This window comes from Pipistrellus hanaki (assembly GCF_964339955.1).
Source record: "Pipistrellus hanaki genome assembly, chromosome: 10".
In the NCBI taxonomy this organism is placed as follows: Eukaryota; Metazoa; Chordata; class Mammalia; order Chiroptera; family Vespertilionidae; genus Pipistrellus; species Pipistrellus hanaki.
In genome coordinates, this window is record NC_140512.1 from 15029580 (window position 1) to 15042442 (window position 12863).

Genomic DNA, 12863 nt, shown 5'->3' on the forward strand with positions numbered 1-12863 from the left:
CCTCAGAAAAATCTAACATCTTCTAGAAAGTAGACAGTTAATTTTGCTTTGAGCACTAATTTTATGTGATGTATAGTTTGATAACATGATTTTCCTTTCTATGTCTACATTGTGAAAATTTATCTGTACACAAAAGATTCACAAAAATTTTACAAATTAAGAAAATATATGAAAGGAGAATAGTTCTTATCATTAGTGTTTATGCAACCAGAATTGTTTCTATTCCTGGGTTGCTAAGTGAGCAACAGCTATTTGTAAGGCAAGGAGTGTGCATGTGAAGTTTAACAAATTTTACAATGTTAAATAGTTTTGGAAAGGGATTAGATTTTTAGGCAGTGAACTGTGTTTCTAGAAATACATATTCATAATTTTTAATACATACTGATTTTCTCGTTTACAGCTAAATCAAGTAGAGAGAGGCCACCAACATTTTTAACTCCAGAAGGCAATGCAAGTAACAAAGAGGAATTAAGAGGAAATGTTCTTTCATTAGAATGTATTGCAGAAGGACTGTGAGTTAATACTTTGTGTCTTGGTGTACATTTCTTGTAAAAACAGAATAGATTGGTAGAGAAGTATTAATATCATAGGAAGAATCATTGTCTTGTATTATTCCATCAGGCATCAAGAAATAGCTGATAATTATTTCCAAAATAAGTTATATAATACCATATTATTAAAACACTAGAGGCCTGGTGCACGGATTCATGCACCAGTGGGGTGCCTTGGCCTGGTCTGCACCCTCTCACAATCTGGGACCCCTCAGGAGATGCCAGATTTCCAGATTCAGCCCAGTCCTCGCAGGCCCGGCTGAGGGATCTCACCGGTGCACAAATCCGTGCACTAGGCCTCTAGTATGCATATAAGATCTTTGGTTAATCTCTTCCTGCCTCACCTCTGCTTCTTTCCTTATGAGATTCATCAGTCTGTTCCATATTTCCATGCCTGTGCATTGAGCGTCTGCCCCCTGGTGATCATGCTCCCACATTATAGCTACCGGTCAGATGGTCAAACGGTTGGATGGTTGCATAGGCTTTTATATAGAGAGATTTTTAATATAATAGTGTTCCTCATGAAATAAGTATCAGTAATCACCTTATGATTGCTACAATTATAATTAGGGTGCATTATTTTGCCACTGTGTGTAACCATCTCAAAACATTGTGGTTTAAAAACAGTAGCTATTTATCATTAATAATTTTTCTGCAGGTATGCAGGGAGGTTGTACTAGAGTGGGCTAATCCAGCTAATTTAGGTTAAGCTCGCTCATGTGTCTGCTAGGTGGCTCAGCTATGGGTTCACAGTTCTGAGGGTGTAGTGCTGGCTGTCAGCTGCACAGCTGAGCTCTTGGCCTTGAATTTCTCACATCCCTCTAGCACAGTGGTTTTCAAGCCTTTTAATGCCATGACACTTTAATACAGTTCCTCATGTTGTGGTGACCCCCAACCATAAAATTATTTTCCTTGCTACTTCATAACTGTAATTTTGCTACTGTTATGAATCGTAAATGTCTGTGTTTTCCGATGGTCTTAGGCGACCCTGCTAGCGGTTCTCAAACTATGGGTTGCAACCTACAGGGAGAACCGCTGCTGTAGAGCCTAATTTTGTGGTTGGGGGTCACCACAACATGAGGAACTGTATTAAAGGGTCATGCCATTAAAAAGGTTGAGAACCACTGCTCTATTGGCCCAGCCCAGGCTAATTCTTCTAACAATAAAAGCACGCTCAGCCTTTTAGGGCCTCGCCTCGAAATTGGCACACTGTTCCTTGCACTGTTTCCTACTGTAGTCACAAGCCCAGCTTCTTTGCAAATGTCTAATCAAAATTGATGTCACCCCTAGACCCCGTGTGCCCTTGACAGGAGTTGCAGGAAGGCCTCACTCAGATATAAGAACAACTGTTAGATTAGTTACACATTAGAGACAAGCTTCTACCTAGTCCCTTCTGATACAAACACTGTAAGAAATGGTGTAATACATGAGTCCCTTCTGATACAAGCAAGTACAATTGATATGGGCACCTATGCTGAAAGCATTTAATAGATTCTCAGAAACATGTTGTGATCACATGTTTATCTGTGCTTCCCCTGACTGGTAACTCAGGAATCTCACCTTCCTTCCCCAAATTGGCCTTCAGGAATGACTTTATGGCTGGAGAGACATGGAGGCCTCTGCTGGCCGTGGCAGGAAAGCACACTACACACTACTCAGTGTCTCAAGCACCTGAAAACTAGCAAAGCCCTCATTTAAAGATACATTAAATATATATCTTTCCCAATAGAATAAGAAGCAAGCAAACAAACAACAAACAAAAACCCTTTCAATTTTCTTCAACATTGTGTTAAAAAGTGTTTAATCTACCAACCTTCACCCTTTTGGGAGTAGATGTCCTTGTTCTCACAATTTAGTGCTTCCCCTTCCCACAAGCGATATATTACATAAAAATGTAAAATATGGCTGGGATTTGGAAATTTCCTCAAACTTCCAAAATTTATCTTAAAGCTTGGGGCATTGCAAAACTAAGATTGGAGCTTTATCGTTTATAAATCCATAAACACGAGACTCATAGAATAAAAATATTTCTTAATTCCTAACACCTGCTCAGTGGAGTAGCAGGCTCCAGAGCAGTTCACGACTTAGCTAAGCTGTGATCTCATGCCTCTACCCCCACTGCCCTCTCACCTTCAGATACAGGAGATGCAGATTAATCCGACTGCAAGGAAACACCATAGTGTGCTATCCGATTCCACATGTGTATGGTAGCTTCAGTTTTCCAAAAATGATTTCACATTTTTGCCTCTTTTTATATTCACATCATGTCTTATTTTAGAAGCCATTCCTTCAAATATATGTGTTCAATTATTTTTGTTCAACCAAAGAAACCAAAATCAATTTTTTAAAATAATTAATCCCACCTTGAATTTCTAATGACAAATATTGTGATCTTCCTGAGGGCCTGATTCATTCTTTCTTCATCTTTATCTTCCCAACACACAACTCAGTGCTTGGTCTCTAGTTCCATGCCTGCAAATGTTAGTGTCCAGTGGATTTTTATTTTACCCTCATGTAAACCTTCTAAAGCCACTTGATCAAGTCAGGCATTATTATCCGCAGTAAGGCAACTAATGAAATTGAAGCCCAAAGAGGTCAGGGAGCCAAGGTCAGGGAACAATTTAGGGACAGGGCTGGGACTTGAAAACAGATCTTTAACTCTAAGCCTGTGTTCTGGCTTTTCATTGGTCTCTATATTTCATAATTGAATAAGAAACACTGTAAGAAATGGTGTAATACATGAGTTTAATCTCTTCTTGTCCATGGGTATAATATTTTAATTATATATATGCCTAAGCGACAATTGGCCAGTAGCTATGACATGCACTGACCATCAGGGGGCAGACACTCAAAACAGGACCTGCCCTTGGTGGTCAGTGCACTCCCACAGCCAACCTCTCGTGGCCAGCCAACCTCCCATAGTCCCTCCCCCCCGGCTCGCTGGCCAACCTCCTGTGATCCCTCCCCACAGCTGGCCGGCATTGATCGGGACTGGAAGAGACAGACCCCAATCAGTCCTGATCTCCAGCCAAGCCAAGGGAGCCTACCTATGCACAAATTCATGCACTGGGCCTCTAATAAATAATAGTGAATTAAGGAAAGAGCACAATCTCTCTAATTACTTCATTTACATTACCAGATGGCCTGGTTTGAAATAAAAACGCTCTTTCATTTGATGTGGAAATGTGTGTAAAAAAAAATTCCTGGGCACAACTATGTGTATCATCTCTTTCTCTTGTGCATCTTGAACTCTGATAAAAAAAAAAGAAAATTAACTCAGTATCATTAATTTCATGGTAATTTTTTTGATTGGCATGTACCTTCATGTAAAATTTTCCAAGAGTGCCTCATTGATGTGAACTTAGAAGAAAACATTTAGGTCCCATCCATAAAGTAACTCGTGCTGGCATATTCACCGCACCATTTAGTCAATGTTTATGGTGTGCCACAAAGTAGGATAGTTCTGCTTATGGGAAAATGGTAGCTGATAGCCTTAAACATAAGGCTCTGAGCATTACTTATAAAAGTGTGATGCTAGTTAAAGTATCTGCATATTTCTCATTAACTTTATATAAAGCACTTATTTTAAATTTGCATGAAAATTCACCCTCAAAAGCAGTTAGGTCTTTTTTTTTTTTTTTTGTATCATCATCCTTTATTTATCTTATCAGGCCCACACCAATTATTTACTGGATAAAAGAAGATGGAACACTACCCACCAACCGGACATTTTATAGGAACTTTCAGAAAACTCTGCAGATCACCCAGGTTTCAGAGGCAGACTCGGGGAAGTACCAGTGTATCGCCAAAAATGCGTTAGGGGTCATCCATCACACCATCTCTGTCACAGTAAAAGGTACATACCATTGTTTGAAATGTATTGCTCTTACATGCATGAGAGGCCCTACATCTTTAATTCACATGCCTCCCATTATATTCTTCAATAATAATAAACGTAAATTTAGATTAATATCCATGATACTGTGACTCTCTTCTCATCGCTATTTACACTTAAAGAACATTTAAATAAGATTTAAAATAGCTTCCTCAAATCTTCCTTACAAAAGAATCCCAATTATAAATGTAGAAAGAATGAAGGAAATGGAAAATCGCCATTAAAATCCCCGTTATAATTGCTGCAGGCAAGACCCAGTGACGAATGCTAAAATTAGTGGATGAAACCTTCAGGAGAAAGGAGATTTGCATAGCCTCAAAGGACCTGTGTTTATCCCGCCCCAAAAGAAAATAATTTACTGAGGCAGTTTAGATAGATGTCTTTACATTCTCTATACTCCTCCCTTAAGGAGATGGACCTTCTAGTCCCTCTCCTTGAATGTGGGCTGAATTTAGTGCCTCACTATGTAAATAGAGTATGGAAAGCAGGACAATGCTAACTGCAGTGGAGAGACCTGGCAAACATCACCTTAACCAGGAGATCAAGATTAATGCAACCAGAAATATGTTGATATGTTGTAATCAGAAGATCCATCACCCAAAACTTCAATCTAATCGTGAGAAAACTGACAAATCCAAGTCCAAAGGCATTCTACAAAATAACTGAGCAGTGTTCTTCAAAAGTCTAAAGGTCATGAAAGACACAAAAGACAAAGAAATTCTCAGATTGGAGGAAACTCAGGAAATATGACAAGTAAATGCAATGTGGTGTCCAGGGTCCTGGGACAGAAATAAGACCATGGAAAAACTGGGGAAGTTCTAATAAAGTGTGTTGTTGAGTTAATGGCGCTGTACCAATGTTAATTTCTTGTTTTGATAACTGTACCATGGTTATATAAGATATTAACATCAGAGATATTGTGGGAATACTATACACTGAGTGGCCAGATTATTAATAATAATCTGGACGCATAATAATCTGGCCACTCAGTGTACTTCTCTTGAGTACCTCCTTTATTTGATATCAAAGATACTATAAGTCGTCCACCTGATCAGTTTTCCCCTTTGCACTAGCTGATAGAAAGCTCAGGGCAAATAGGTGGTTGATCTCCAGCAAAAGTCTAGAATACTTTTGGTACCTATTTGAGATACAAATACACTGAGTAGCCAGATTATTATGCATTCAGAGGTCATAATAATCTGACCACACAGTGTATATTAACTTTGCAACTTTTCAAAATTGCAAAGTTTTAAAAATTGCTTCCTAATTTTATAATGACATATATCCTGTGAGACTCAGAATTTAAATTCATGTTTTCAGTCCTAACTGTACCAGTAAATTGCTCTACACCCTTGGATAAATCTGTGGCCTGTTTGATGTATGATTAATTACTGTAAAACAGATGATCATTATATCAAAAAGGCTTAGAAATAATACATAGATATCAAGTGAGTCTCTTTAAACATTCTTTGGAAAATCTGAAGTATTATTTGAAGCATCACTTATAAATCTATTCACTCTAAAAAATAAAACATGTGTTGCAAAAATGTTTTTTATTAAAATAGTTCATTATACTAAATTTTCCAAGATACTTATTTGACTCAAATTTTTGTATGTGTTTTTGTTTTGTTTTGTTTTGTTTTCTCAATCAAGCGGCTCCATACTGGATCATGGCACCTCAAAATCTTGTGCTGTCCCCAGGAGAGGACGGGGCCCTGAACTGCAGAGCTAACGGCAACCCCAAACCCAAAATTAGCTGGTTATCGAATGGAGTCCCAATAGAAAGTAAGTTTCCTTGACTGGCTTCAGTGGTGGTGTATTTTCAGGGCATAGGTACATCTCAACAGGGAACAAGTATTGATAAAATGATTTGGGTTAAGGAAGGCAGTCAGTATAAGGCAAACAGATACCAAATTACCTTTATATTTTTAATTTACCACCTTTAGATACTTATTATGATGGAATATTTGTACTATAACAGCATGTGTTGATTGGGACTTGGAGATATTTCCTTTATTGTTGTTGTTGTTTTTACAGGCATCATAGGAAGAAGGGCAAGGTCAGAAACAAGCATCACTGAGAAGCTCAGATTATATTCTTTGTTCAGAGTGTGAAGTGGTTTACAGAAACATCATAAGAGTCAGAGGAGGTGGGTGGGGAGGCTTGGGAATAGAGCCAGTGGCTAGAAGAATAAGAAATATAGCTGTCTTCATTGAACAAGTTTTTATTCCTAAATATAGCCCAGAATAAATATAGTTCCCAAATTCTCAAGGCTTCAGAGGCCCCTATTCCACTAAACAGCCAAAGAACACACCTCTCGCCCTGGCCAACGCAGGATACTCAGTCTTGGTCATTCTTGAGCAGTTCTCACACAGTTCTGGCTGCAGCTGTCACCGCTCCTGGCGCGTTCCCTGGTCCACTCCTGAAGTTTCTCTCAGCCAAGTGGTCCAGGCTGCCATTCTGCTGCCTTGAACAGACCCTCAAGTGTGGCCCCAGGCCCTTCCATTAATTTCCTAAATCATAGCAATCACCAGTTTTACAAAACTTTGGTAAAGGCTTGGGGATAGAAGGGGGTTGTAGCAAAGGAAAAGAAAACTGAAAACAAATATTGCATCTCTCTCCCCCCATCTGAGCCACGGCATCCACAGAGAGCCCACCCAGGCTCCCATTTCTCAGCCCCACCCACCACCACTGCCACCCACCGGAGCATCTGGGAACATTTCCTCTTCTTGGAGTTCAGACCTTCCCTTAGACCCAGACAGAGAGAAAATCCGTTTCTGTTTAAACCCAGCCTCAGGGAACCAGGGAGTGCTGCTTGGCAGCCGGAATGCGACAGGAAACGGGGGACATTGAGATGGAGGTAGGTCAGTGACAAAAGAACAGGGGAGATTAAATTATGAAGCGGATCTTTCTTCCTGATTCGCTCAACTTATTGTCATTCCAACCCAGGACAGGCAGTGTCTCTCAGGAAACTTGGTAACCCTAGTTGAATTAAGAGCTTAAATACACTCATAGACATTCCTCTTTAAGTAAATTCTTTTTGGGAAGGATCAGCTGTGGAAGGCCTGCTTTAAGTGGGGAGGTTGGCTCAAAGCAGAGTAGTCCCAGGAGATAAGGTCGGGCCTTCTACTCTAACCCCAAGTTATCTGATTAGGTCCGGAGGAGAAAGAAGACAAAAATCCTTCAAGTCAGGTTCCATATGAGTTCATTTCTTCCATCTCAAAAGTATGTAAGTCCCCACTGGAAGGAAAACAGGTGGTTGAGCGAAGGTGGGATCAGAATTCCACAAAGCCTACAGACCCAGGGTTCCTGACCTCTGCCTCAGAGCAGTCACTCTGGTGGACAAGCAAGGAGGGAAACGCCATGGCATGGCAGCAGACGAGGATCCTGCCCTCCAGGCTGTCCCACGGTGCCAGGAGCAGGTGCCCTATGTTTACACCACAGTGATAGGAAGCATCCCTACCTGGTGTCTCTCTCCACCGTTGGTGGCCAAACTAAACGTGTAAGGATTGCTTTTGGGAATCTCATATAACTAAAAGGCAAAGAGCTGAGTCACCGGGTGGGGACCCTCCTAGCTCTCTGCAGGATGATACTGCAGGCTCACTGCTCTTCCCTGCCCCCACCCTCAGCATCTGGACCAGCTACTGAGTTCAAAGTCAACCTACATGCCCCACCTTGTGTTGACCTAACCCTGATACAATACAAGGATAAATGGGCCGGGGGGGGGGGGGGGGGAACTGTCAAAAAATCATGGAATTTCAAGGATCTTTGTGCTTCTCCACTCTACTGGCTGCCTTCTGAATTTAGAGGCTCCTAAGCAGTGTTGCCTTTGAGGTTTGGGACTATTCTGGAAACAGGGGCCTAGGACTTGTTTCTCCTCTGCAGTTTGCTGAATGGTGCACCCCCAACTGCTGCATCCAGCAGTGATGGGTCCTGGGGAAAGGTTGGCAGAGAGTCAGGGGTAGGCAAGAAAGCAAAGTTTCTGCAGTCTACAGTGGCTCACAATAGGCGTGGTAGGCATTTCTACCCTTCAAGGGGGCCTAGAATGGGCCTCACAAGTTTGCTGGCAGCACAAGCTGATTTGCTGACCATGCCTTTCACCAAAGAGGCTGCAGAAACCTTGGGTAGACCAGCTGCCGCAGGGGAGGGGCAGGGGACAGCTGCGCCTCTGCAGCATTATCATGCAGGGAGCTGCTCAGCATCTCTGCCAGGTGCCTGGAGTCCCACCAGGTGCCACACAGCAGAGGCACTATCAGGGGAGCATACTCCAGGTACACAGCATCCCCATACCTGGCTTGTAGACAGTCACCCAAGGACATTGACACTCCTCCTACCTCTGCAGGCCCAAGGGCACATAAGTACTGTGAAGGAGAAGCAGGATCAGGAAGAGGTGGGGAGGGTTGCTAGCAAAGTAGTGTTAATTGATTTGTGACTGTGCATTTCAAACCTGGGACCTATTTTACAAAACTTGGAGAATTCACTCAAAAACTGCCTGGGATCTAATCTCAATGTCTTCTAAGGCTCTGTCCCCCCAGACTGGCCATGTTACTTTAAACTTTTCTTGTAGCAAAAGAAATAGACTGCATGAAATATGGAATTTTCCTAAAATATTCTTTAAACAACCTACAGAGGTCAGGAGGAAGAACACAGCTGCAGAGAGCTTTAATTTTTATCATGTGACCTGCAATGTCTGGGAAGGTATGGAAGGACCAGAAAGAAAATGTCCAAGGCCAAGGTCGTGGGCACCAAAGTTCCTCTCTCTGTCCTAGGAGGCAGCAGGAGAGCCTAACACTTGTAGATCTGTAACCGTGTTCCATGTGAGTTGTGGTCGATCTCAGATTCTTCCACAAAGAGCATATATAACATCACTCACATCACTCCACCATTATGTCACAAGGTTTCTTTTCTCTAAGACATGAGGAGGGCAGAGAATGAAGAGAGAGAGAGTGCATAGACCTCCTTCCACAATTACATATATTACTGACATCGCAGGGAGAGATTGGGGACCGGTAGGATATGATAAGCAGCCAAGGAAATGGAGAAAGGGACCAGGATATTCCCAAGGTTCCACCAATCTTCTTCCTTTTCTCAAAAGTAAAAATCCTTCTAATGGATGAAATAAGTAATCGAAGAAGAAAACTCACCTCTTCACCTAGAGACTTGGTCTGCGTTGTTCCCAAATGTTCAGATTTCTGGAGATGTTTATGAAGCAGACTAACTCAGAAAACCTGAGGATTGACCTCACGGTAAACAAACCATGAAGTGCTCCAGTCTCGAGTGCATGAGATAGCTTGTTAATCTGGCTCACAAAGTTCTTTTTAAAATAAAATTATGCAATAGACATACAATATTTTTAAAATGAATAATGCTCTATTCATGGAAGGTGATACTCCTCGTTATCTAAAGGCTGGAAGCATTTATATATAGTTCAGGCAGTCATGTCAGGAGGGTTAGATAAAAGTAAGTATTATTGGAAGGCCATCACCCCCGTTCGGAGCCTTACCTTTGGGGATTTAAGTGACATGCAGTGATTCTAGGCTCTTACATGTCTTCCTCCAGTGCTCATTATTAGCAAATGAAATTAGTTATTTCTATAATCAATTATTATTCCTTTCGATAACTTAGCTTTGCACTGGAGAGCTTTTCCCACCCCGTAGCCAAGTAGAGTCCAAAGGCTTCATTCAGATATCTCTGGACAGTTTCATTCCTTGTCCAAATACCAGCTGAGCCATGGACGGACAGCTCCTGGGTTTGTTTGGTTTCATTAGTAAGTGCTTAAGGAAAATGTAGACCAAGCACCATGGAGCGAGACCTGCTCGTTCACTACTCTTACCGAAAGAGTTTATTTTATTCCTGAATACCTTGCCAAAATATTCAAAGACTGCTCCACTTAGCAGAACTAAGGCACGGCCAGTTGGATGCCTTTCGTGTAAAGAATAACATCAAAAGGTGCAACTGGGTGGCATCAAACCTTTTTAAAACGATTTATTTTTTTATGTGACTAATGAGTCCCACTGGAGGAAGACTGTCCTGCTGGCTGTGTTCATTGAGCTGGTTTTCCATGTTCATGGTGCTGCAACCTTTTTTATTGTGGTTAAAAAAAACACATGATATAAAATTTACCATCTTAACCATTTTTAAGTGTACAGTCCAGTCGTGTGACATATATTCACATTATTGTGAAAGAGAGTCCAGAACTTTTTCATCTTGCAAAACTGGAACTCTATACCATTAAACTTCACAGGGTGGTGTGACATCTAAAAGCACAACATACTCTAGGAATTCGAGGAGCTCTTCTCACTTAGTCTGCCACCCATCCAGATGGATAAAACCCAGAGTCTCCGCCGGCCTCATCACTGTCACTGCCTGTCACTCACCTCCGGCCCTCCACTGAGTGGCATGTCCTTAGAGGTACAGTCCGAATGGACTTGTAGGGGCACCGAGAGTCCCCTGAGGAATCCCCACAGTGAGTGCCCAAGTGCTGGGTCCAGATTTGTTACTCAGCGCTGCTCCAGCACGCCTTGCTGAGGCAGTGGATGGGCATCACTGAGGGCGTGTGAGTCGGAAAGATCCTGATGATACTAGACTTGATCTGGAACAAGGAACACGGCTGCGTTCTCAGGGCACCTGGATGCCTGGTCACAGCTGTAGTTCACTTCCTATGTCACTGTGACATTTCTGTTCACTCCTGTCGTTTATTGGTAAAACTTGTACCCTATTAAAGGAGTTGAAACTTGTTATTGTCTTCTATGATATAAGCAAATAAACATATTTGTTTATATCATAGAAGACAAAAAAGAATGTGTTTTCTAAGGTGATTTTTAAAATATCAGACTCGTAAACAGCAGATATGAGCTAAGAAGCTGACTCACTAGTTGGACCTGATCACTAGTTGAACTACCGTATTTTCTGGTGTATAAGACGACCCCCTAATTTTACAGTTAAAACATAGGTTTAGGCCTATATTCACTGTATAAGACTACCCCCCACTTCAAAGAAAAGACTTACTTTGCCGTCAAGATCTGCAGGTAATTTTTGTGCAATTTTGGTCTTTTGCCCCCGATTTTCGGTTGACTTTTTTCGTTTCAAAAGTCGTCTTATACGCCAGAAAATATGTAACTGGAGTATCCTATCTAATAAAGAGGGAATATGTTAATTGATACTCATGCCATCGCAAAGATGGCAGTGCCCATAGCCAATAAGGATGGAATATGCTAATTGGCTGCCACACCTTCAAAGGTGGCAGCACCCACAGCCACAAGATGGAGGCACCCACTCCCCTCAGCCCCATTGGGGTGGCAGGCATGGCAAGACCGGGCCCACCCCCAGGCGGGCCTGGCCACTACGAGTGCCTGCCTCTGGAGTCCCCCAGTCCACTCAGCCCCCCAGCCACCCAAGACCAACCTGAGGCACAGGCAAGCCTTGGATGTTGGCTGCCCAGCCACCCAGGGCTGCCCGAGACTCAGGTAACCAGGGCCAGCCGAGGCTTGCATTGCCGGCAGTGGCAGCAGCAGAGGTGTGGTGGGGTGTCACTTCCCCTGATCGCCAGGTTGCCTCCTGCCTATGAGAGCTCCCAGGCTGTGAGAGGGGGCAGGCCGGGCTGAGGGACCCCCCCACCTTCAATGCATGAATTTTCATGGACTGGGCCTCTAGTTTAAGATAATTTCATAAATTATCTATTGATTGTGATCTGAGTGTTTAACATCTACATATAAATCTGTATGATTGTAAATTTGTGTGGTTTAAGCCACTACATTTGTAATAATTCGTGATAGCAGCAGTAGAAAACTAATGCAGAAAGCATTGACACATTGAATGTGTGTGATAATACAAAAATTAATAACTATATTTTGGCTTCTATTAAAGTGAGTTGATCACAAATGAACCCAGTATTTGAAATTTTAAAGCCATAAAGGAGTCTGAATGCAGTGATAATCATGTCTTAGATGCACATTCCATTTTCTGCCATCAAAGGGGGAAATGGTGTGAAGAATGAAAGCGAAGTCTACTTACGTGGCTCATGTTGCAAGAGCAGTTGAAAGAAAGGCTGCTGTGACTCAGTTTTGCTTTGGATTGGCGTGCTGAGGCAGATGCCTGTTAGCCCTTTTGGTGTCCTTTCAAAGCAATGGGAGGCCCCCGCCTCAGCTTTAGCATTCACAGGAAGGGATTTGCCTCAGGAATGCAGCACCTCCAAGTTGTTAGGCATGCTCTGGACGTAATTCTCACATATTACATTACCCGGCCAGGGCCATTCCACGTCAGTAAGGATCAATCCTGGTCTTAACATTTTTGTAAGTACTTGAGAGGTTTAGCTGAAAATACCACCTTTCAAAGAAATTTTACACAGTGTATTTCTATGCCAGCCTCAGGAATTCCCAAAACAGGAAAAGAAGGATTTTACATTTGATTATTAGTTC

At 42.2% G+C, this 12863-nt stretch overlaps 1 protein-coding gene across 28 annotated transcripts in view; it reads left to right on the forward strand.

Moving 5' to 3' along the window:
• Positions 1-12863, forward strand: part of NRCAM (neuronal cell adhesion molecule) — a 235413-nt gene that overhangs the window by 183635 nt on the left and 38915 nt on the right. For all 28 annotated transcript variants that reach the window (XM_084897729.1, XM_084897752.1, XM_084897754.1 and 25 more), the window contains 3 exons: positions 401-512; positions 4223-4407; positions 6100-6231. In XM_084897729.1, the coding sequence (XP_084753855.1) occupies positions 401-512; positions 4223-4407; positions 6100-6231 (429 nt within the window). The remainder of the gene's footprint in view (positions 1-400; positions 513-4222; positions 4408-6099; positions 6232-12863) is intronic.